General features: G+C 37.6%; 1 protein-coding gene across 3 annotated transcripts in view; it reads right to left on the bottom strand.

The window, feature by feature from the left end:
* col5a3a (collagen, type V, alpha 3a) overlaps positions 1 to 24,727 on the bottom strand; it is a 266,668-nt gene that overhangs the window by 106,129 nt on the left and 135,812 nt on the right. For all 3 annotated transcript variants that reach the window (XM_061905224.1, XM_061905223.1, XM_061905225.1), the window contains 2 exons: positions 22,872 to 22,925; positions 12,284 to 12,328 (listed from right to left, as the gene is read on the bottom strand). In XM_061905224.1, the coding sequence (XP_061761208.1) occupies positions 12,284 to 12,328; positions 22,872 to 22,925 (99 nt within the window). The remainder of the gene's footprint in view (positions 1 to 12,283; positions 12,329 to 22,871; positions 22,926 to 24,727) is intronic.

Consider the following 24,727-nt stretch of genomic DNA (forward strand, 5'->3'; position numbering starts at 1 on the left):
GTTGTTCTGCGAGTGCGCTTTGTTTTTTTGGTGTTTGCTTTCTGCCTCTGTCGCGGTTTGCTTCACTCGAGCTGAAAATGGGAATGCTACACCGACTTAAAACAACATGACAGTATTAAAAAGTGTGTACTTTGGTCTCGGACCAAAAAAAAAAAAAAAAAAATCACAATCTGGTGGTGGCTTTAGTACAGCTGGTTGGCGTTCAAACTTGTGTGAGGCCCAAATAATGCAAACAATACATACACTATATTGCCAAAAGTACTGGGTGTTGTTGATAAATGGCTTTTGCTTTGCATAGTAGAGCTTTAACTTGCACTTACAGATGTAGCGACCAACTGTATTTAGTGACAGTGGTTTATGAAACGTTCCTGAGCCTATGTGGTGATATCCTATAAAGATTGATGTCGGTTTTTGATACAGATCGAAGGTCACGGTCATTCAATGTTGGTTTCCGGCCATGCCGCTTACATGGAGTGATTTTTCCACATTCTCTGAACCTTTTGATGATATTATGGAGCGTAGATGTTGAAATCCCTAAATTTCGTGCAATTGCACTTTGAGAAAGGTTGTTCTTATACTGTTTGACTATTTGCTCACGCAGTTGTGGACAAAGGGGTGTACCTCGCCCCATCCTTTCTTGTGAAAGACTGAGCATTTTTTGGGAAGCTGTTTTTATACCCAATCATGGCACCCACCTGTTCCCAATTAGCCTGCACCCCTGTCGGATGTTCCAAATAAGTGTTTGATGAGCATTCCTCAGCTATATCAGTATTTATTGCCACCTTTCCCAACTTCTTTGTCACGTGTTGCTGGCATCAAATTCTAAAGTTAATGATTATTTGAACATTAAATATGTTGTCTATGTAGCATATTCAACTGAATATGGGTTGAAAAGGATTTGCAAATCGTTGTATTCTGTTTATATTTACATCTAACACAATTTCCCAACTCACATAGAAACGGGGTTTGTATTTGGCCACCTGCCTTGACTCACATATGAAATTGAAGTGCCATCCCATTTCTAATATGACATGGGTCCACATTTTGCAGCTATTACAATTTCAACTCTTCTGGTAAGGAAACCAACATTGAATAATCGATCCCTCAGACGGCACTGCATCAAAAACCGACATCAATCTCTAAAGGATATCACCACAGGGGCTCAGGAACACTTCAGAAAACCACAGTCACTAAATACAGTTGGTCGCTACATCTGTAAGTGCAAGTTAAAGCTCTACTATGCAAAGCGAAAGCCATTTATCAACAACATCCAGAAACGCCGCCGGCTTCCATCTAAAATGGACTGATGCAAAGTGGAAAAGTGTTCTGTGGTCTGACGAGTCCACATTTCAAATTGTTTTTGGAAATATTCGACATTGTGTCATCTGGACTAAAGGGGAAGCGAACCATCCAGACTGTAATCGACGCAAAGTTAAAAAACCGGCATCTGTGATGGTATGGGGGTGCATTAGTGCCCAAGGCATGGGTAACTTACACATCTGTGAAGGCACCATTAATGCTGAAAGGTACATGCTGCTTTTACATGGACGCTCCTGCTTATTTCAGCAAGACAATGCCAAGCCACGTGTTACAACAGCGTGGCTTCGTAGTAAAAGAGTGCAGGTACTTTCCTGGCCCGCCTGCAGTCCAGACATGTCTCCCATGGAAAATGTGTGGTGCATTATGAAGTGTAAAATACGACAGCCGAGACCCCGGACTGTTGAACAACTTAAGCGCTACATAAAACAAGAATGGGAAAGAATTCCACTTCCAAAGCTTCAATAATTAGTTTCCTCAGTTCCCAAACGTTTAGCCCCAAGTGGATGAGTTCAAGTACCTAGGAGTCTTGTTCACGAGTGGGGGAAGAGTGGATCGTAAGATCGACAGGTGGATCGGTGCGGCGTCTTCAGCAATGCGGACGTTGTACTGATCCGTTGTGGTGAAGAAGGAGCTGAGCCGGAAGGCAAAGCTCTCAATTTACCGGTCGATCTACGTTCCCATCCTCACCTATGGTCATGAGCTTTGGGTCATGACCGAAAGGATAAGATCACGGGTACAAGCGGGCGAAATGAGTTTGGGTCTCTCCCTTAGAGATAGGGTGAGAAGCTCTGCCATCCGGGAGGAACTCAAAGTAAAGCCGCTGCTCCTCCACACCGAGAGGAGCCAGATGAGGTGGTTCGGGCATCTGGTCAGGATGCCACCCGAACGCCTCCCTAGGGAGCTGTTTAGGGCACGTCCAACCGGTAGGAGGCCACGGGGAAGACCCAGGACACGTTGGGAGGACTATGTCTCCCGGCTGGCCTGGGAACGCCTCGGGATTCCCCGGGAAGAGTTAGACGAAGTGGCTGGGGAGAGGGAAGTCTGGGCTTCCCTGCTTAGGCTGCTGCCCCCGTGACCCGACCTCGGATAAGCGGAAGAAGATGGATGGATGGATGGAGTTCCCAAACGTTTATTGAGTGTTGTTAAAAGAAAAGGTGATGTAACACAGTGGTGAACATGCCCTTTCCCAACTACTTTGGCACGTGTTGCAGTCATTAATTCTAAGTTATTGTTATTTGCAAAAAAATAAATAAAGTTTATGAGTTTGAACATCAAATATGTTGTCTTTGTAGCATATTCAACTGAATATGGGTTGAAAAAAATTGCAAATCATTGTATTCTGTTTATATTTACATCTAACACAATTTCCCAACTCATATGGAAACAGGGTTTGATATTTGTACAAAGAATTGGTTAAGGTGGACCCCAACTTAAACGGGGTGTTACCATTTAGTGGTCAATTGTACGGAATATGTACTGTACTGTGCAATCTACTAATAAAAGTATCAATCAATCAAACTCCCTTCCTTCCTGCATACGGTGATACATCAGAGTGAGACAGCGGCCCGCTGAGCCCAGAACCCCCGCTGGGAGGAAGATGGAGTACGAGTCGATGGTTCTGCTGTGTTATGCTGCAGAGAAATGAGGGCCTCACTGTTAGACCTCGTCCGCCCGCCTCACATCCCTTCAAGAGGCACTTTGTAACGTTGATAACATTTGGAATACATCTGTCCTCTGCCTGAGCCGCATTTCATTTTATTTACGTGGTGTACCAATTTTGATGGTATTCCTCCGAGGATATCGTCATTACCTTTTGGCCGTAATCCATAACTTTAATATATAAAGAGAAAATCAGCAAAATTAAGCCCCAAGCACAAGAGGGATGATACCAAAAAAAAATCAATAACATACCATAGGGCTCAATCAATCCATCAATCAATGTTTACTTATATAGCCCTAAATCACTAGTGTCTCAAAGGGCTGCACAAACCACTACGACATCCTCGGTAGGCCCACATAAGGGCAAGGAAAAACTCACACCCAGTGGGACGTCGGTGACAATGATGACTATGAGAAACCTTGGAGAGGAGGAAAGCAATGGACGTCGAGCGGGTCTAACATGATACTGTGAAAGTTCAATCCATAATGGATCCAACACAGTCGCGAGAGTTCAGTTCAAGGCGGATCCGACACAGCAGCGAGAGTCCCGTTCACAGCGGAGCCAGCAGGAAACCATCCCAAGCGGAGGCGGATCAGCAGCGCAGAGATGTCCCCAGCCGATACACGGGCGAGCAGTACATGGCCACCGGATCGGATCGGACCGGACTCCCTCCTGGCTGGGCGATATATCGATATACTCGGTAGATCGCAAGTTTGTCTCTGTGCGATATAGAAAATGACTAAATGGTGATATTGGAGTATATGTTCTCACGCAGTTGCTTTTAGCTGCGGGTATTACACTACAGCAGGGGTCGGGAACCTTTATGGCTGAGAGAGCCATGAAAGCCAAATATTTAAAAATGTATTTTCGTAAGAGCCATCCATCCATCCATCCATCATCTTCCGCTTATCCGAGGTCGGGTCGCGGGGGCAACAGCCTAAGCAGGGAAGCCCAGACTTCCCTATCTCCAGCCACTTCGTCTAGCTCTTCCCGGGGGATCCCGAGGCGTTCCCAGGCCAGCCGGGAGACATAGTCTTCCCAACGTGTCCTGGGTCTTCCCCGTGGCCTCGTACCGGTTGGACGTGCCCTAAACACCACCCTAGGGAGGCGTTCGGGTGGCATCCTGACCAGATGCCCGAACCACCTCATCTGGCTCCTCTCCATGTGGAGGAGCAGCGGCTTTACTTTGAGTTCCTCCCGGATGGCAGAGCTTCTCACCCTATCTCTAAGGGAGAGACCCGCCACACGTGATCTTATCCTTTCGGTCATGACCCAAACCTCCCTAATTGCTATAAAGCACACTGTTTATATTAAACATGCTTCACTGATTCGAGTATTTGGCGAGAGCCGTTTTGTCCTACTGATTTTGGCGGTCCTTGAACTCACCATAGTTTGTTTACATGCACAACTTTCTCCGACTTTCTAAGACGTGTTTTATGCCACTTCTTTTTCTGTCTTCAACTTCTTGGAGACACAAAAAAAGCTCATCAACAATAAAAATACAGAAAACCAGACAACAAAGTTCTGTATTTTTCTGGACTACAAGTCGCAGTTTGTTTTCATAGTTTGGCCGACTCATACTCAGGAGCGACTTATGTGTGAAATTATTAACACATTACCGTAAAATATCAAATAATATTATTTAGCTCAGGGGTCGGCAACCCGCGGCTCTGGAGCTTTTTCAAAAATATATGAAAAATGGAAATGATGAGGGGAATAAAACATATTTTTTGTTTTAATTTGGCTTTACTTTGAGTTCCTCCCGGATGGCAGAGCTTCTCACCCTATCTCTAAGGGAGAGACCCAAACTCATTTGGGCCGCTTGTACCCGTGATCTTATCCTTTCGGTCATGACCCAAAGCTCATGACCATAGGTGAGGATGGGAACGTAGATCGACCGGTAAATTGAGAGCTTTGCCTTCCGGCTCAGCTCCTTCTTCACCACAACGGATCGGTACAACGTCCGCATTACTGAAGACGCCGCACCGATCTCACCATCCACTCTTCCCTCACTCGTGAACAAGACTCCTAGGTACCTGAACTCCTCCACTTGGGGCAGGGTCTCCTCCCCAACCCGGAGATGGCATTCCACCCTTTTCCGGGCGAGAACCATGGACTCGGACTTGGAGGTGCTGATTCTCATTCCGGTCGCTTCACACTCGGCTGCGAACCGATCCGTAAGAGCCATATAATATTTTTATAACACTGAACGCAACTAAATGTGTGCATTTTTAAGTAAGACCAACATTTCTAGAGTATAATAAGTCTCTTATTATTTGTAACAACATTGTTATTCTGAAGCTAACTGTGGTGGGGGCGTGGCCTGCGGGCCTGCAGCAAACTTGGGTGTCCCAGAACCGGCCTCGAAATCAGCGACAGGTGCGTAGACGGCCCACCTGGGCCTTGTTATCCAATCACCTGTCGCTCTGTTATAAGCAGCAGCCAGGAGGAGAGACGGGGTGGAAGCTGGAGCCAGAGCGCGAGCGAGAGAGAAAAATACAATTGCTGGAAAGCAACTGAGAGACTTATTGAAAAATAAAACAATAATGTAACCCTGAAAAGGGTACTCATGTCGGTGCTTGGTGGTCTGAAGAACCCCCAGGAGGGCAAGCACCACACTAACTAATAATTAATAAATGACTACTTACCATTAACGCAACTTCTTGAACATAAAAATGCATGAGAATGTTTTATATTTTGAACGTTATTTTTAACACTGTGATTACAAGTGGAATTTTTCAAAGAGCCACATCTGGCTCTAGAGCCACAGGTTCCCTACCCCTGGTCTACAGCAAGAGTCAAATAGCAGCACTTACCAGTGAGCTGCCTCTATTTTTCAAATGTTATTTATTTACTAGCAAGCTGGTCTCGCTTTGCTCGCCATTTTTAATTCTAAGAGAGACAAAACTCAAATAGAATTTGAAAATCCAAGAAAATATTTTAAAGACTTGGTCTTCACTTGTTTGAATAAATTCATTTATTTTTTTTAATTTGCTTCTTATAACTTTCAGAAAGACAATTTTAGAGAAAAAATATAACCTTAAAAGTGATTTTAGGATTTTTAAACACATATACCTTTTTACCTTTTAAAATTCCTTCCTCTTCTTTCCTGATAATTTAAATCAATGTTCAAGTTTTTTTATTATTATTATTGTAAAGAATAATAAATACATTTTGATTTAATTCTTCATTTTAGCTTCTGTTTTTTCGACGAAGAATATTTGTGAAATATTTCTTCAAACTTATTGTGATAAAAATTTAAAAAATATATTCTGGCAAATTTAGAAAATCTGTAAATGTTCAAGTTTTTTTTTAATTATTATTGTAAAGAATAAAACATACATTTTAATTTAATTCTTCATTTTACTTTCGGTTTTTTGGACGAAGAATATTTGTGAAATATTTCTTCAAACTTATTGTGATTAAAATTTTAAAAAAATATATTCTGGCAAATCTAGAAAATCTGTAAATGTTCAAGTTTTTTTTTTTAATTATTATTGTAAAGAATAATAAATACATTTTGATTTAATTCTTCATTTTAGCTTCTGTTTTTTCGACGAAGAATATTTGTGAAATATTTCTTCAAACTTATTGTGATTAAAATAAAAAAAATATATTCTGGCAAATCTAGAAAATCTGTAGATGTTCAAATTTTTTTTTTAATTATTATTGTAAATAATAATAATAAGTACATTTTAATTTAATTCTTAATTTTAGCTTCTGTTTTTTTGACGAAGAATATTTGTGAAATATTTCTTCAAACTTATTGTGATTAAAATTTAAAAAATATATTCTGGCAAATCTAGAAAATCTGTAAATGTCCAAGTTTTTTTTTTAATTATTATTGTAAAGAATAAAACATACATTTTAATTTAATTCTTCATTTTACTTTCGGTTTTTTTGACGAAGAATATTTGTGAAATATTTCTTCAAACTTATTGTGATTAAAATTTAAAAAAAATATATTCTGGCAAATCTAGAAAATCTGTAAATGTTCAAGTTTTTTTTTTTAATTATTATTGTAAAGAATAATAAATACATTTTGATTTAATTCTTCATTTTAGCTTCTGTTTTTTCGACGAAGAATATTTGTGAAATATTTCTTCAAACTTATTGTGATTAAAATTAAAAAAATATATTCTGGCAAATCTAGAAAATCTGTAAATGTTCAAATTTTTTTTAAATTATTATTTTAAATAATAATAAGTACATTTTAATTTAATTCTTAATTTTAGCTTCGTTTTTTTTGACGAAGAATATTCGTGAAATATTTCTTCAAACTTACTGTGATTAAAATTTTAAAAGAATATTCTGGCAAATCTAGAAAATCTGTAAATGTTCAAGTTTTTTTCAAATTATTATTGTAAAGAATAATAAATACATTTTAATTTAATTCTTCATTTTAGCTTCTGTTTTTTCGACGAATAATATTTGTGAAATATTTCTTCAAACTTATTGTGATTAAAATTTAAAAAATATATTCTGGCAAATCTAGAAAATCTGTAAATGTTCCCAAAAATGTTTTTAATTATTATTGTAAAGAATAATAAATACATTTTGATTTAATTCTTCATTTTAGCTTCTGTTTTTTCGACGAATAATATTTGTGAAATATTTCTTCAAACTTATTGTGATTAAAATAAAAAAAATATATTCTGGCAAATCTAGAAAATCTGTAAATGTTCAAAAAAAATTTTAAATTATTATTGTAAATAATAATAAGTACATTTTAATTTAATTCTTAATTTTAGCTTCTGTTTTTTCGACGAAGAATATTGTGATAAAAATAAAAAAAAATATATTCTGGCAAATCTAGAAAATCTGTAAATCAAATTTAAATCTTATTTCAAAGTCTTTTGAATTTCATAAAAAAAAAAAATTCTGGAAAATCTAGAAGAAATAATAATATGTCTTTGTTAGAAATATAGCTTGGTCCAATTTGTTATATATTCTAACAAAGTGCAGATTGGATTTTAACCTATTTAAAACATGTCATCAAAATTCTAAAATTAATCTTAATCAGGAAAATTTACTAATGATGTTCCATAAATTCTTTTTTTAAATTTTTTTCCAAAAGATTCAAATTAGCTAGTTTTTCTCTTCTTTTTTTCGGTTGAATTTTAAATTTTAAAGAGTCGAAATTGAAGATAAACTATGTTTCAAAATTTTATTTTATTTTTTTTTCTGTTTTCTACTCTTTTAAACCGTTCAATTAAGTATTTTTTTCATCATTTATTCTCTACAAAAAACCTTCCGTAAAAGGAAAAAAATGTACGACGGAATGACAGACAGAAATACCCATTTTTTTATATATATATAGATTTATTTATTAAAGGTAAATTGAGCAAATTGCCTATTTCTGGCAATTTATTTAAGTGTGTATCAAACTGGTAGCCCTTGGCATTAATCAGTACCCAAGAAGTAGCTCTTGCTTTCAAAAAGGTTGGTGACCCCTGCTCTACAGGCTCCTCCCACTCTTTCTTGTCTCTGCTTCTCTGGGGCGGTTTAGCTCGGTTGGTAGAGTGGCCGTGCCAGCAACTTGAGGGTTGCAGGTTCGATTCCCGCTTCCGCCATCCTAGTCAATGCCGTTGTGTCCTTGGGCAAGACACTTTACCCACCTGCTCCCAGTGCCACCCACACTGGTTTAAATGTAACTTAGATATTGGGTTTCACTATGTAAAGCGCTTTGAGTCACTAGAGAAAAGCGCTATATAAATATAATTCACTTCAATTCACTTCACAGAGACATAAAACAAGCGCACCTTCTCAAATACGTCACATACGTGTACGCCCTCGCGGAGCAGAGAGGTAGCGGCACGGGTAACGCTAGCTGTGATGCTAACGGTGCGTTGCGAGTGGTCATACGAGAGAAAGAAGGTGCGAATCTGGTAGCAAATGGAGGAAGAATTAATTAGCAAGAAAAACATCGTCCGGCGGGTGGTTTGGCCTCAAGCGGGAATATGTTCAACATTCATGCGGCAAAAGCGTTGCTACAAAAAGCAGCAGCACTGCTAATGTAGCATCATTTGGAAAAGTCACACTCCCAAAACATTTCTCCTCATTGAGCAAAATTGATTTCTGTCTCTGCGTGATTCCTTGCTTCGTGTCTGTTTAATAAAAGTCACCAATGTTTGAACCTGACAGAAATGCTGCTCCGTTATTGATGGAAGTAAAAAGTCTGAATGTCATTAAAACAGTTAGCTCCATCTTTGGACACTTCTTCCGCTCCCGTCCTTGCACGCTACACCGCTACAACAAAGATGACGGGGGAAAAGACGCTGTCGAAGTGGAGGCATGTTAATAAGATCGAGCCAAATTGATTTCTGTCTCTGCGTGATTCCTTGCTTCATGTCTGTTTAATAAAAGTCACCAATGTTTGAACCTGACAGAAATGCTGCTCCGTTATTGATGGAAGTAAAAAGTCTGAATGTCATTAAAACAGTTAGCTCCATCTTTGGACACTTCTTCCGCTCCCGTCCTTGCACGCTACACCGCTACAACAAAGATGACGGGGGAAAAGACGCTGTCGAAATGGAGGCATGTTATTAAGATCGAGCCAAATTGATTTCTGTCTCTGCGTGATTCCTTGCTTCATGTCTGTTTAATAAAAGTCACCAATGTTTGAACCTGACAGAAATGCTGCTCCGTTATTGATGGAAGTATAGTCCGAATGTCATTAAAACAGTTAGCTCCGTCTTTGGACACTTCTTCCGCTCCCGTCCTTGCACGCTACACCGCTACAACAAAGATGACGGGGGAAAAGACGCTGTCGAAGTGGAGGCATGTTAATAAGATCGAGCCAAATTGATTTCTGTCTCTGCGTGATTCCTTGCTTCATGTCTGTTTAATAAAAGTCACCAATGTTTGAACCTGACAGAAATGCTGCTCCGTTATTGATGGAAGTATAGTCCGAATGTCATTAAAACAGTTAGCTCCGTCTTTGGACATTTCTTCCACTCCCGTCCTTGCACGCTACACCGCTACAACAAAGATGACGGGGGAAAAGACGCTGTCGAAGTGGAGGCATGTTAATAAGATCGAGCCAAATTGATTTCTGTCTCTGCGTGATTCCTTGCTTCATGTCTGTTTAATAAAAGTCACCAATGTTTGAACCCGACAGAAATGCTGCTCCGTTATTGATGGAAGTATAGTCCGAATGTCATTAAAACAGTTAGCTCCGTCTTTGGACACTTCTTCCGCTCCCGTCCTTGCACGCTACACCGCTACAACAAAGATGACGGGGGAGAAGACGCTGTCGAAGTGGAGGCATGTTAATAAGATCGAGCCAAATTGATTTCTGTCTCTGCGTGATTCCTTGCTTCATGTCTGTTTAATAAAAGTCACCAATGTTTGAACCCGACAGAAATGCTGCTCCGTTATTGATGGAAGTATAGTCCGAATGTCATTAAAACAGTTAGCTCCGTCTTTGGACATTTCTTCCACTCCCGTCCTTGCACGCTACACCGCTACAACAAGGATGACGGGGGAAAAGACGCTGTCGAAGTGGAGGCATGTTAATAAGATCGAGCCAAATTGATTTCTGTCTCTGCGTGATTCCTTGCTTCATGTCTGTTTAATAAAAGTCACCAATGTTTGAACCTGACAGAAATGCTGCTCCGTTATTGATGGAAGTAAAAAGTCTGAATGTCATTAAAACAGTTAGCTCCGTCTTTGGACACTTCTTCCACTCCCGTCCTTGCACGCTACACCGCTACAACAAAGATGACGGGGGAGAGGACGCTGTCGAAGTGGAGGCATGTTAATAAGATCGAGCCAAATTGATTTCTGTCTCTGCGTGATTCCTTGCTTCGTGTCTGTTTAATAAAAGTCACCAATGTTTGAACCTGACAGAGATGCTGCTCCGTTATTGATGGAAGTAAAAAGTCTGAATGTCATGAAAACAGTTAGCTCCGTCTTTGGACACTTCTTCCACTCCCGTCCTTGCACGCTACACCGCTACAACAAAGATGACAGGGGAAAAGACGCTGTCGAAGTGGAGGCATGTTAATAAGATCGCCCACAAAACGGCGCATCCTGAAGCGACTTAAAGATGATGTATAAAGCATCATCTATGCCAGTGGTTCTCAAATGGGGGTACGCGTACCCCTGGGGGTACTTAAAGGTATGCCAAGGGGTACGTGAGATTTTTTTTAAATATTCTAAAAATAGCAACAATTTAAAAATCCTTTATAAATATATTTATTGAATAATACTTCAACAAAATATGAATTTAACTTCATAAATTGTGAAAATAAATACAACAATGCAATATTCAGTGTTGACAGCTAGATTTTTTGTGGACATGTTCCATAAATATTGATGTTAAAGATGTCTTTTTTTGCGAAGAAATGTTTAGAATGAAGTTGATGAATCCAGATGGATCTCTATTACAATCCCCAAAGAGGGCACTTTAAGTTGATGATTATTTCTATGTGTAGAAATCTTTATTTATAATTGAATCACTTGTTTATTTTTCATGTGTTTTTAGTTATTTTTATCTTTTTTTCCAAATAGTTCAGGAAAGACCACTACAAATGAGCAATATTTTGCACTGTTATGCAATTTAATAAATCAGAAAGAAATGACATAGTGCTGTATTTTACTTTTTGTATCTCTTTTTTTCAACCAAAAATGCTTTGCTCTGATTAGGGGGTACTTGAATTAAAAAAATGTTCACAGGGGGTACATCACTGAAAAAAGGTAGAGAACCACTGATCCATGCAACATTTTGAGCAAATCACCACCATTACATGTTATGTAGACCTCAAGGAAGTCTTTTACATTTAGAAAAAAATAACAACAACTTGACTCCTTTAATGCGCCTTTTTTTTATGAAAATAGACCTATTTTGTTAGTGCGCCTTATGGTCTGGAAAGTACCATCATTTTAAGTAATTTAACTCAATTTAACTTAAATTAATGGTGATAAATGAAAAATAAAATATAATGTCGAGTGCAAGTGTTATTACTGGTAAGTGCTCCACTTTAATCCATCCATCCATTTTTCTACCGCTTATTCCCTTCTGGGGTGGCGGGGGGCGCTGGCGCCTATCTCAGCTACAATCGGGCGGAAGGCGGGGTACAGCCTGGACAAGTCGCCACCTCATCGCAGGCTCCACTTGAAGTATTTCTAAAATTCACAAACTAGTCCATTTTTTTTTTCTCCAATCACCAAGATTTTTCGACCCGTTGCAAACCCAAACATGCACTTAAGAAACCTTCGTGTATGATTGTTTATGCAGTAACTTTTTTTTACATTTATGGCTTTGTTTGAATGGCAAAAGGAGAAATGTATTTCACTCACAGGCTCGCCAGGTTGTCCGCTTGGCCCGACAGGTCCGTCTGATCCCTATATTTAAAAAAAAAATTAAAATAAAAAAAACAGTAATCCAACATGACTCACATGTGTCTCACTTGATCAAAATGAGTGATGAATTAATATATATTTTCAATGTGTGAAATTAGCTCATTTAAGTGATTCAGCCCCTCGCTGATAAGACTCCGAGGAAAATAGAGGGGGGACACATTTAATGGCGGCACAAAAATATCCTGAAATATTATGTACATTCAAACTTTTTTTGTCATTAATAAAATGAGTCCCAATTCACAAGTTTTGTTGTTGTTGATGCGAAGTAGCTACAGAATAAAACACATTATTGTAATGCATCAATTGAGGAAAATAGAGGGGGGACACATTTAATGGCAGCACAGAAATATGCTGAAATATTATGTAACCCCTACCAACTTTTTTTTGTCATTAATAAAATGAGTCCAAATTCTCAAGTTTTGTTGTTGATGATGCTAAGTATCTACAGAATAAAACACATGAAGTTAGTACATACATTGAGGAACATAAAGGGGGGGACACATTTAATGGCGGCACAGAAATATGCTGAATTATTATGTATATCCTACTAACTTTTTTTGTCATTAATAAAATGAGTCCAAATTCACAAGTTTTGTTGTTGATGATGCTAAGTATCTACTGAATAAAACACAGGAAGTTAGTACATCAATTGAGGGAAATAGAGTGGGGGAAACATTTAATGGTGGCCCAGAAATATGCTGAAATATTATGTTTATCCTACTAACTTTTTTTGTCATTAATAAAATGAGTCCAAATTCACAAGTTTTGTCGTTGATGATGCTAAGTATCTACAGAATAAAACACATGATGTTAGTACATACATTGGTGAAAATAGAGGGTGGGACACATTTTTTAATAGCAGCACAGAAATATGCTGAAATATTACATATCTTCTACTACATTTTTTTGTAATTTAAGTGAGTCCAAATTCACAAGTTTTGTCGTTGATGATGCTAAGTATCTACAAAATAAAACACAGGAAGTTAGTACATCAATTGAGGGAAATAGAGTGGGGGAAACATTTCATGGCGGCACAGAAATATGCTGAAATATTATGTATATCCTACTAATTTTTTCTGTCGTTAATAAAATGAGTCCAAATTCACAAGTTTTGTTGTTGATGATGCTAAGTATCTACAGAATAAAACACAGGAGGTTAGTACATCAATTGAGGAAAATAAAGGGGGGGACACATTTAATGGCAGCACAGAAATATGCTGAAATATGATGTAACCCATGCTAACTTTTGTCATTAATAAATTGAGTTCAAAATCACAAGATTTGTTGTTGATGATGCTAAGTATCTACGGAATAAATCGCATGAAGTTAGTACATCAATTGAGGAAAATAGAGGGGGGACACATTTAATGGCAGCACAGAAATATGCTGAAAAATTATGTAACCCATGCTAACGTTTTTTGTCATTAATAAAATAAGTCCAAATTCACAACTTTTGTTGTTGATGATGCTAAGTATCTACAGAATAGAAGACGGGAGGTTAATACATCAATTGAGGAAAATAAAGGGGGGACACATTTAATGGCAGCACAGAAATATGCTGAAATATTATGTAACCCATGCTAACTTTTGTTGTCATTAATAAAATGAGTCCAAATTCACAAGTTTTGTTGTTGATGATGCTAAGTATCTACTGAATAAAACACATGATGTTAGTACATACATTGGTGAAAATAGAGGGTGGGACACATTTTTTAATAGCAGCACAGAAATATGCTGAAATATTACATATCTTCTACTACATTTTTTTGTAATTTAAGTGAGTCCAAATTCACAAGTTTTGTTGTTGATGATGCTAAGTATCTACAAAATAAAACACAGGAAGTTAGTACCTCAATTGAGGAAAATAGAGGGGGGGGGATACATTTAATGGTGGCACAGAAATATGCGGAAAAATGATGTAACCCGTGCTAACTTTTTTGTCATTAATAAAATAAGTCCAAATTCACAAGTTTTGTCGTTGATGATGGTAAGTATCTTAAAAATAAAACACATGATGTTAGTACATCGATTGAAGAAAATAGAGGGGGGACACATTTAATTGCAGCACAGAAATATGCTGAAATATTACATATCTTCTACTACATTTTTTTGTAATTTAAGTGAGTCCAAATTCACAAGTTTTGTTGTTGTTGATGCTAAGTATCTACAGAATAAAACACAGGAAGTTAGTACATCAATTGAGGAAAATAGAGGGGGGACACATTTAATGGCAGCACAGAAATATGCTGAAATAGTATGTAACCCATGCTAACTTTTTTTGTCATTAATAAAATGAGTCCAAATTCACAAGTTTTGTTGTTGATGATGCTAAGTATCTACAGAATAAAACACATGAGGTTAGTACATCAATTGAGGAAAATAGAGGGGGGACACATTTAATGGCGGCACAGAAATATGCTGAATTATTATGTATATCCTACTAACTTTTTTTGTCATTAATAAAATGAGTCCAAATTCACAAGTTTTGTTGTTGATGATGCTAAGTATCTACAGAATAAAACACAGGAAGTTAGTGCCTTAATTGAGGAAAATAGAGGGGGGACACATTTAATGGCAGCACAGAAATATGCCAAAATGTTATGTATCACATACTAACTGATTTTGTCATTAATAAAATGAGTCCAAATTCACAAGTTTTGTTGTTGATGATGCTAAGTATCTACAGAATAAAACACATGAAGTTAGTAAATCAATTGAGGAAAATAGAGGGGGGACACATTTAATGGCAGCACAGAAATATGCTGAAAAATTATGTGACCCGTGCTAACTTTTTTTGTCATTAATAAAATGAGTCCAAATTCACAAGTTTTGTCGTTGATGATGCTAAGTATCTACAGAATAAAACACATGATGTTAGTACATACATTGGGGAAAATAGAGGGTGGGACACATTTTTTAATACAAGCACAGAAATATGCTGAAATATTACATATCTTCTACTACATTTTTTTGTAATTTAAGTGAGTCCAAATTCACAAGTTTTGTTGTTGATGATGCTAAGTATCTACAGAATAAAACACATTAAGTTAGTACATACATTGAGGAAAATAGAGGGGGGACACATTTAATGGCGGCACAGAAATATGCTGAATTATTATGTATATCCTACTAACTTTTTTTGTCATTAATAAAATGAGTCCAAATTCCCAAGTTTTGTTGTTGATGATGCTAAGTATCTACAAAATAAAACACAGGAGGTTAGTACATCAGTTGAGGAAAATAAAGGGGGGACACATTTAATGGCAGCACAGAAATATGCTGAAATATGATGTAACCCATGCTAACTTTTTTCATTAATGAGTCCAAATTTGCAAGTTTTGTTGTTGATGATGCTAAGTATCTACAGAATAAAACACAGGAAGCTAGTACATCAAGTAAGGAAAATAGAGGGGGGACACATTTAATAGCAGCACAGAAATATGCTGAAATATGATGTAACCCATGCTAACTTTTGTCATTAATAAAATGAGTCCAAATTTACAAGTTTTGTTGTTGATGATGCTAAGTATCTACAGAATAAAACACATGAAGTTAGTACATCAATTGAGGAAAATAGAGGGGGGGACACATTTAATGGCAGCACAGAAATATGCCAAAATTTTATGTATCACATACTAACTTATTTTGGCATTAATACAATGAGTCCAAATTCACAAGTTTTGTTGTTGATGATGCTAAGTATCTACAAAATAAAACACAGGAAGTTAGTACATCAATTGAGGAAAATAGAGGGGGTGGGGGGGGGCACATTTAATGGCAGCACAGAAATATGCTGAAAAATTATGTGACCCGTGCTAACTTTTTTTGTGATTAATAAAATGAGTCCAAATTCACAAGTTTTGTCGTTGATGATGCTAAGTATCTACAGAATAAAACACATGATGTTAGTACATACATTGGGGAAAATAGAGGGTGGGACACATTTTTTAATACAAGCACAGAAATATGCTGAAATATTACATCTTCTACTACATTTTTTTGTAATTTAAGTGAGTCCAAATTCACAAGTTTTGTTGTTGTTGATGCTAAGTATCTACAGAATAAAACACAGGAAGTTAGTGCCTTAATTGAGGAAAATAGGGGGGGGGGGGGGGGGGACACATTTAATGGCAGCACAAAAATATGCTGAAATATTATGTATATTCAAACTTTTTTTGTCATTAATAAAATGAGTCCAAATTCACAAGTTTTGTTGTTGATGATGCTAAGTATCTACAGAATAAAACACAGGAAGTTAGTACATCAATTGAGGAAAATAGAGGGGGGACACATTTAATGGCAGCACAGAAATATGCTGAAATATTATGTATAGTCAAACTTTTTTTGTCATTAATAAAATGAGTCCAAATTTGCAAGTTTTGTTGTTGATGATGCTAAGTATCTACAGAATAAAACACAGTAAGTTAGTACATCAATTGAGGAAAATAGAGGGGGGACACATTTAATGGCAGCACAGAAATATGCTGAAATATTATGTATAGTCAAACTTTTTTGTCATTAATAAAATGAGTCCAAATTCACAAGTTTTGTTGTTGTTGATGCTAAGTATCTACAGAATAAAACACATTAAGTTACTGCCTCGATTGGGGGAAATAGAGGGTGGACAGTTTTAACGGCAGCACAGAAATATGCTGAAATATGATGTAACCCATGCTAACTTTTGTCATTAATAAATTGAGTCCAAAATCACAAGATTTGTTGTTGATGATGCTAAGTATCTACAGAATAAAACACAGGAAGTTAGTACATCAATTGAGGAAAATAGAGGGGGGGACACTTTTAATGGCAGCACAGAATATTGCAGAAAAATTATGTGACCCATGCTAACTTTTTTTGTCATTAATAAAAGGAGTCCAAATTCACAAGTTTTGTTGTTGATGATGCTAAGTATCTACAGAATAAAACACAGGAAGTTAGTACATACATTGGGGAAAATAGAGGGGGGGACACATTTAATTGCAGCACAGAAATATGCTGAAATATTATGTAACCCATGCTAACTTTTTTTGTCATTAATAAAATGAGTCCAAATTCACAAATTTTATTGTTGATGATGCTAAGTATCTACAGAATAAAACACATGAAGTTAGTGCCTCAATTGAGGAAAATAGAGGGGGGACACATTTAATGGCAGCACAGAAATAGGCTGAAAAATTATGTAACCCGTGCTAACTTTTTTTGTCATTAATAAAATTAGTCCAAATTAGCAAGTTTTGTTGTTGATTATGCTAAGTATCTACAGAATAAAACACAGGAAGTTAGTACATCAAGTAAGGAAGATAGAGGGGGGACACATTTAATGGCAGCACAGAAATATGTTGAAATAGGATGTAACCCATGCTAACTTTTGTCATTAATAAAATGAGTCCAAAATCACAAGATTTGTTGTTGATGATGCTAAGTATCTACAGAATAAAACACATGAAGTTAGTACATCAATTGAGGGGAATAGAGTGGGGGAAACATTTTTTAATACAAGCACAGAAATATGCTGAAATATTACATATCTTCTACTACATTTTTTTTTCATTTAAGTGAGTCCAAATTCACAAGTTTTGTTGTTGATGATGCTAAGTATCTACAGAATAAAACACATTAAGTTACTGCCTCGATTGGGGGAAATAGAGGGGGGACACATTTAACGGCAGCACAGAAATATGCTGAAATATGATGTAACCCATGCTAACTTTTGTCATTAATAAATTGAGTCCAAAATCACAAGATTTGTTGTTGATGATGCTAAGTATCTACAGAATAAAACACAGGAAGTTAGTACATCAATTGAGGAAAATACAGGGGGGGACACTTTTAATGGCAGCACAGAAATTTGCGGAAAAATAATGTGACCCATGCTAACTTTTTTTGTCATTAATAAAATAAGTCCAAATTCATAAGTTTTGTTGTTGATGATGCTAAGTATCTACAGGATAAAACACAGGAAGTTAGTACATCAAGTAAGGAAGATAGAGGGGGGACACATTTAATGGCAGCACAGAAATATGTTGAAATAGGATGTAACCCATGCTAACTTTTGTCATTAATAAAATGAGTCCAAAATCACAAGATTTGTTGTTGATGATGCTAAGTATCTACAGAATAAAACATAGGAAGTTAGTACATCAATTGAGGGAAATAGAGTGGGGGAAACATTTCATGGCGGCCCAGAAATACGCTGAAATATTATGTTTATCCGACTAACTTTTTTTGTCATTAATAAAATGAGTCCAAATTCACAAGTTTTGTCGTTGATGATGCTAAGTATCTACTGAATAAAACACATGATGTTAGTACATACATTGGGGAAAATAGAGGGTGGGACACATTTTTTAATAGCAGCACAGAAATATGCTGAAATATTACATATCTTCTACTACATTTTTTTGTCATTAATAAAATGAGTCCAAATTCACAAGTTTTGTTGTTGTTGATGCTAAGTATCTACGGAATAAAACACATGAAGTTAGTGCCTCAATTGGGGGAAATAGAGGGGGGACACATTTAATGGTGGCACAGAAATATGCCAAAATTGTATTCATCACATACTAACTTATTGAGTCCAGATTCACAAGTTTGGTCGTTGATGATGCTAAGTATCTTAAAAAAAAAACATGATGTTACTACATCGATTGAGGAAAATAGAGGGGGACACATTTAATGGCAGCACAGAAATTTGCTGAAAAATTATGTGACCCGTGCTAACTTTTTTTGTCATTAACAAAATGAGTCCAAATTCACAAGTTTTGTTGTTGATGATGCTAAGTATCTACAGAATAAAACACATGATGTTAGTACATACATTGAGGAAAATAGAGGGGGGACACATTTAATTGCAGCACAGAAATATGCTGAAATATTACATATCTTCTACTAAATTTTTTTGTCATTTAAGTGAGTCCAAATTCACAAGTTTTGTTGTTGATGATGCTAAGTATCTACAGAATAAAACACATGAAGTTAGTGCCTCAATTGGGGGAAATAGAGTGTGGGACACATTTAATGGCAGCACAGAAATATGCTGAAATATTATGTATCCCCTACCAACTTTTTTTGTCATTAATAAAATGAGTCCAAATTCACAAGTTTTGTTGTTGATGATGCTAAGTATCTACAGAATAAAACACATTAAGTTACTGCCGCAATTGGGGGAGATAGAGGGGGGACACATTTCATGGCAGCACAGAAATATGCTGAAATATTATGTATCCCCTACTAACTTTTTTTGTCATTAATAAAATGAGTCCAAATTCACAAGTTTTGTTGTTGATGATGCTAAGTATCTACAGAATAAAACACATGAGGTTAGTACATCAATTGAGGAAAATAGCGGGGGGACACATTTCAAGGCAGCACAGAAATATGCTCAAATATTATGTAACCCATGCTAACTTTTTTTGTCATTAATAAAATGAGTCCAAATTCACAAGTTTTGTCGTTGATGATGCTAAGTATCTACAGAATAAAACACAGGAAGTTAGTACATACATTGGGGAAAATAGAGGGGGGGACACATTTAATTGCAGCACAGAAATATGCTCAAATATTATGTAACCCATGCTAACTTTTTTTGTCATTAACAAAATGAGTCCAAATTCACAAGTTTTGTCGTTGATGATGCTAAGTATCTACAGAATAAAACACAGGAAGTTAGTACATACATTGGGGAAAATAGAGGGGGGGACACAGTTAATTGCAGCACAGAAATATGCTGAAATATTATGTAACCCATGCTAACTTTTTTTGTCATTAATAAAATGAGTCCAAATTCACAAGTTTTGTTGTTGATGATGCTAAGTATCTACAAAATAAAACACAGGAAGTTAGTACATCAATTGAGGGAAATAGAGTGGGGGAAACATTTCATGGCGGCACAGAAATATGCTGAAATATTATGTATATCCTATTAATTGTTTCTGTCATTAATAAAATGAGTCCAAATTCACAAGTTTTGTTGTTGATGATGCTAAGTATCTACAGAATAAAACACAGGAGGTTAGTACATCAATTGAGGAAAATAAAGGGGGGGACACATTTAATGGCAGCACAGAAATATGTTGAAATATTATCTAACCCATGCTAACTTTTGTCATTAATAAATTGAGTCCAAAATCACAAGATTTGTTGTTGATGATGCTAAGTATCTACAGAATAAAACGGATGAAGTTAGTACATCAATTGAGGAAAATAGAGGGGGGACACATTTAATGGCAGCACAGAAATATGCTGAAATATTATCTAACCCATGCTAACTTTTGTCATTAATAAATTGAGTCCAAAATCACAAGATTTGTTGTTGATGATGCTAAGTATCTACAGAATAAAACGCATGAAGTTAGTACATCAATTGAGGAAAATAGAGGGGGGGAAACATTTCATGGCGGCACAGAAATATGCTGAAATAGGATGTAACCCATGCTAACTTTTGTCATTAATAAAATGAGTCCAAAATCACAAGATTTGTTGTCGATGATGCTAAGTATCTACAGAATAAAACAATTTGATGTTAATACATCAATTGAGGAAAATAGGGGGGGACACATTTCATGGCGGCACAGATATATGCTGAAATATTTTGTATATCCTACTAACTTTTTTTGTCATTAATAAAATGAGTCCAAATTTACAAGTTTTGTTGTTGATGATGGTAAATATCTACAGAATAAAACACAGGAAGTTAGTACATCCATTGGGGAAAATAGAGGGTGGGACACATGTTTTAATAGCAGCCAAGAAATATGCTGAAATATTACATATCTTCTACTACATTTTTTTGTCATTTAAGTGAGTCCAAATTCACAAGTTTTGTTGTTGTTGATGCTAAGTATCTACAGAATAAAACACATTAAGTTAGTACATACATTGAGGAAAATAGAGGGGGGACACATTTAATGGCGGCACAGAAATATGCTGAATTATTATGTATATCCTACTAACTTTTTTTTTTCATTAATAAAATGAGTCCAAATTCACAAGTTTTGTTGTTGATGATGCTAAGTATCTACAGAATAAAACACATGAGGTTAGTACATCCATTGAGGAAAATAGAGGGGGGGACACATTTAAAAATATGCTGAAATATTATGTATAGTCAAACTTTTTTTGTCATTAATAAAATGAGTCCAAATTCCAGAGTGTTGTCGTTAATGATGCTAAGTATCTACAGAATAAAACACAGGAAGTTAGTACATACATTGAGGAAAGTAGAGGGGGGACACATTTAATGGCAGCACAGAAATATGCTGAAATATTATGTAACCTATGTTAACTTTTTTTGTCATTAATAAAATGAGTCCAAATTCACAAGTTTTATTGTTGATGATGCTAAGTATCTACAAAATAAAACACAGGAAGTTAGTACATCAATTGAGGGAAATAGAGGGGGGACACATTTAATGGCAGCACAGAAATATGCTGAAAAATTATGTGACCATTGCTAACTTTTTTTGTCATTAATCAAATAAGTCCAAATTCCCAAGTTTTGTTGTTGATGATGCTAAGTATCTACGGAATAAAACACAGGAAGTTAGTACAACAATTGAGGAAAATAGAGGAGGGACACATTTAATCGCTGCACAGAAATATGCTGAAATATTATGTAACCCATGCTAACTTTTTTTGTCATTAACAAAATGAGTCCAAATTCACAAGTTTTGTCGTTGAAGATGCTAAGTATTTACAAAATAAAACACAGGAAGTTAGTACATCAATTGAGGAAAATAGAGGGGGGGACACATTTAACGGTGGCACAGAAATATGCTGAAAAATTATGTAACCCATGCTAACTTTTTTTGTCATTAATAAAATAAGTCCAAATTCACAAGTTTTGTTGTTGATGATGCTAAGTATCTACAAAATAAAACACAGGAAGTTAGTACATCAATTGAGGAAAATAGAGGGGGGGACACATTTAACGGCAGCACAGAAATATGCTGAAATATTATGTATCCCCTACTAACTTTTTTTGTCATTAATAAAATGAGTCCAAATTCACAAGTGTTGTTGTTTACGATGCTAAGTATCTACAGAATAAAACACAGGAAGTTAGTACATCAATTGAGGAAAATAGAGGGGGGACACATTTAACGGCAGCACAGAAACATGCTAAAATCTATGTATCCCCTTTTTTGTCATTAATACTATAATAATGTTCTTAATAATATAATATTTTTTCTAATATAATATATGATATAATATAATATAATAATATCAAAATGAGTGGTGAATAAACATATATTTTCAGTGTTATGTGTGAAAGGAGCTCATTTAAATGATCCGGCCCCTTCGCTGATAAGCCTCTGAAACATCCGTAACTATCAAGTAGAGTAATAGACTACTTCCTTTGACCGCATCAGTTCATCTTGACGGAAAGTTCAGTCGTGTCTTTTTACAGGAAAAAAATCAAAATAAAAAAACCTCAAGTGCCTAAACTACAATGTGGTTGGATTGGATTTGTTTCTAGAAACCAAAAGAAAACGCGGCACAAACAAAAGCCAGGTTCTGCACTCACCTTCTCTCCCGCCTCTCCGGCGGGTCCGTGAGGACCGGGCTTCCCTCGGTCCCCCTGAGAAAATACAAGCACATTAGCTCTCATTTATTTCAAACCTCCCTTATCACGGCAAAGTGACTTTTTAATCAGGTCCGACAGTAAAGTGTGTCCCCCCAGAGCCTGTTTGAGCGCCGAAACGCGAGAGAAATCTCTGTCGTGTGCGGTGGTTAGAGCGCCCGCCCTGAGACCGGCAGAACGCGGGTTCCATACCAAAGACTGAAAGGTTTAAATTGGGGGGGGGGGGTTAAATCATTAAAAATTATTCCCGGGAATGGCCACCGCTGCTGCTCACTGCTCCCCTCACCCCCCAGGGGGTGAACAAGAGGATGGATCAAAAGCAGAGGACACTAAGAATTGATTAACATGGACCCCGACTTAAACAAGTTGAAAAACGTATTCGGGTGTTACCATTTAGTAGTCATTTGTGACATCCATCCATCTATCTTCTTCCGCTTATCCGAGGTGGGGTCGCGGGGGCAGCAGCCTAAGCAGGGAAGCCCAGACTTCCCTCTCCCCAGCCACTTGGTCCAGCTCTTCCCGGGGGATCCCGGGGCGTTCCCAGGCCAGCCGGGAGACATAGTCTTCCCAACGTGTCCTGGGTCTTCCCCGTGGCCTCCTACCGGTCGGACCTGCCCGAGGCATCTTGACCAGATTCCCCAACTACTTCATCTGGCTCCTCTCCATGTGAAGGAGTAGCAGCTTTACTTTGAGTTCCTCCCGGATGACAGAGCTTCTCACCCTATCTCTAAGGGAGAGCTCCAAACTCATTTCGGCCGCTTGTACCCGTGAGCTTATCCTTTCGGTCATGACCATATGTGAGGATGGGAACGTAGATCGACCGGTAAATTGAGAGCTTTGCCTTCCGGCTCAGCTCCTTCATCACAACAACGGATCAATACCGCGTCCGCATTACTGAAGACGCCGCACCGATCACACCATCCACACTTCCCTCACTCATGAACAAGATTCCAAGGTACTTGAACTCCTCCACTTGGGGCAGGGTCTCTTTCCCAACCCGGAGATTGCACTCCACCCTTTTCCGGTTGGAGAACCATGAACTCGGACTTGCTGATTCTCATCCCAGTTGCTTCACACTCGACTGCGAACCGATCCAGTGAGAGCTGAAGATCCTGGCCAGATGAAGCCATCAGGACCACATCATCTGCAAGAGCAGAGACCTAATCCTGCGGTCACCAAACCGGAACGCCTTGACTGCGCCTAGAAATTCTGTCCATAAAAGTTATGAACAGAATCGGTGACAAAGGACAGCCTTGGCGGAGTCCAACCCTCACTGGAAACGTGTCCGACTTACTGCCGGCAATGCGGACCAAGCTCTGGCACTGATCATACAGGGAGCGGACCGCCACAATCAGACAGTCCGATACCCCCTACTCTCTGAGAACTCCCCACAGGACTTCCCGAGGGACACGGTCGAATGCCTTCTCCAAGTCCACAAAGGACATGTAGACTGGTTGGGCAAACTCCCATGCACCCTCAAGAACCCTGCCGAGAGTATAGAGCTGGTCCACAGTACCACGACCAGGACGAAAACCACACTGTTCCTCCTGAATCTGAGGTTCAACTATGCGGCGTAGCCTCCTCTCCAGTACAATCATTGGTAATTTAACTTTTCAACTCAAAAAGTGGTCAAACGCTTGGTCTCGGCTCTGATCCGCCCTCAGTTGGGTTAGCTGGTATGTAGCAACAGTTAAACGGAGGACAGTTTTGGGATTGGACCCTGTGGAGAAAAGTGTGGCCCTCCCGCCTGCAGTAGCAAAAGTCACCGCCTCTGTCCACGGTGCTGAGGACGGAGCACC

The sequence above is a fragment of the Nerophis ophidion genome, linkage group LG07 (assembly GCF_033978795.1).
Source record: "Nerophis ophidion isolate RoL-2023_Sa linkage group LG07, RoL_Noph_v1.0, whole genome shotgun sequence".
Lineage (NCBI taxonomy): Eukaryota > Metazoa > Chordata > Actinopteri > Syngnathiformes > Syngnathidae > Nerophis > Nerophis ophidion.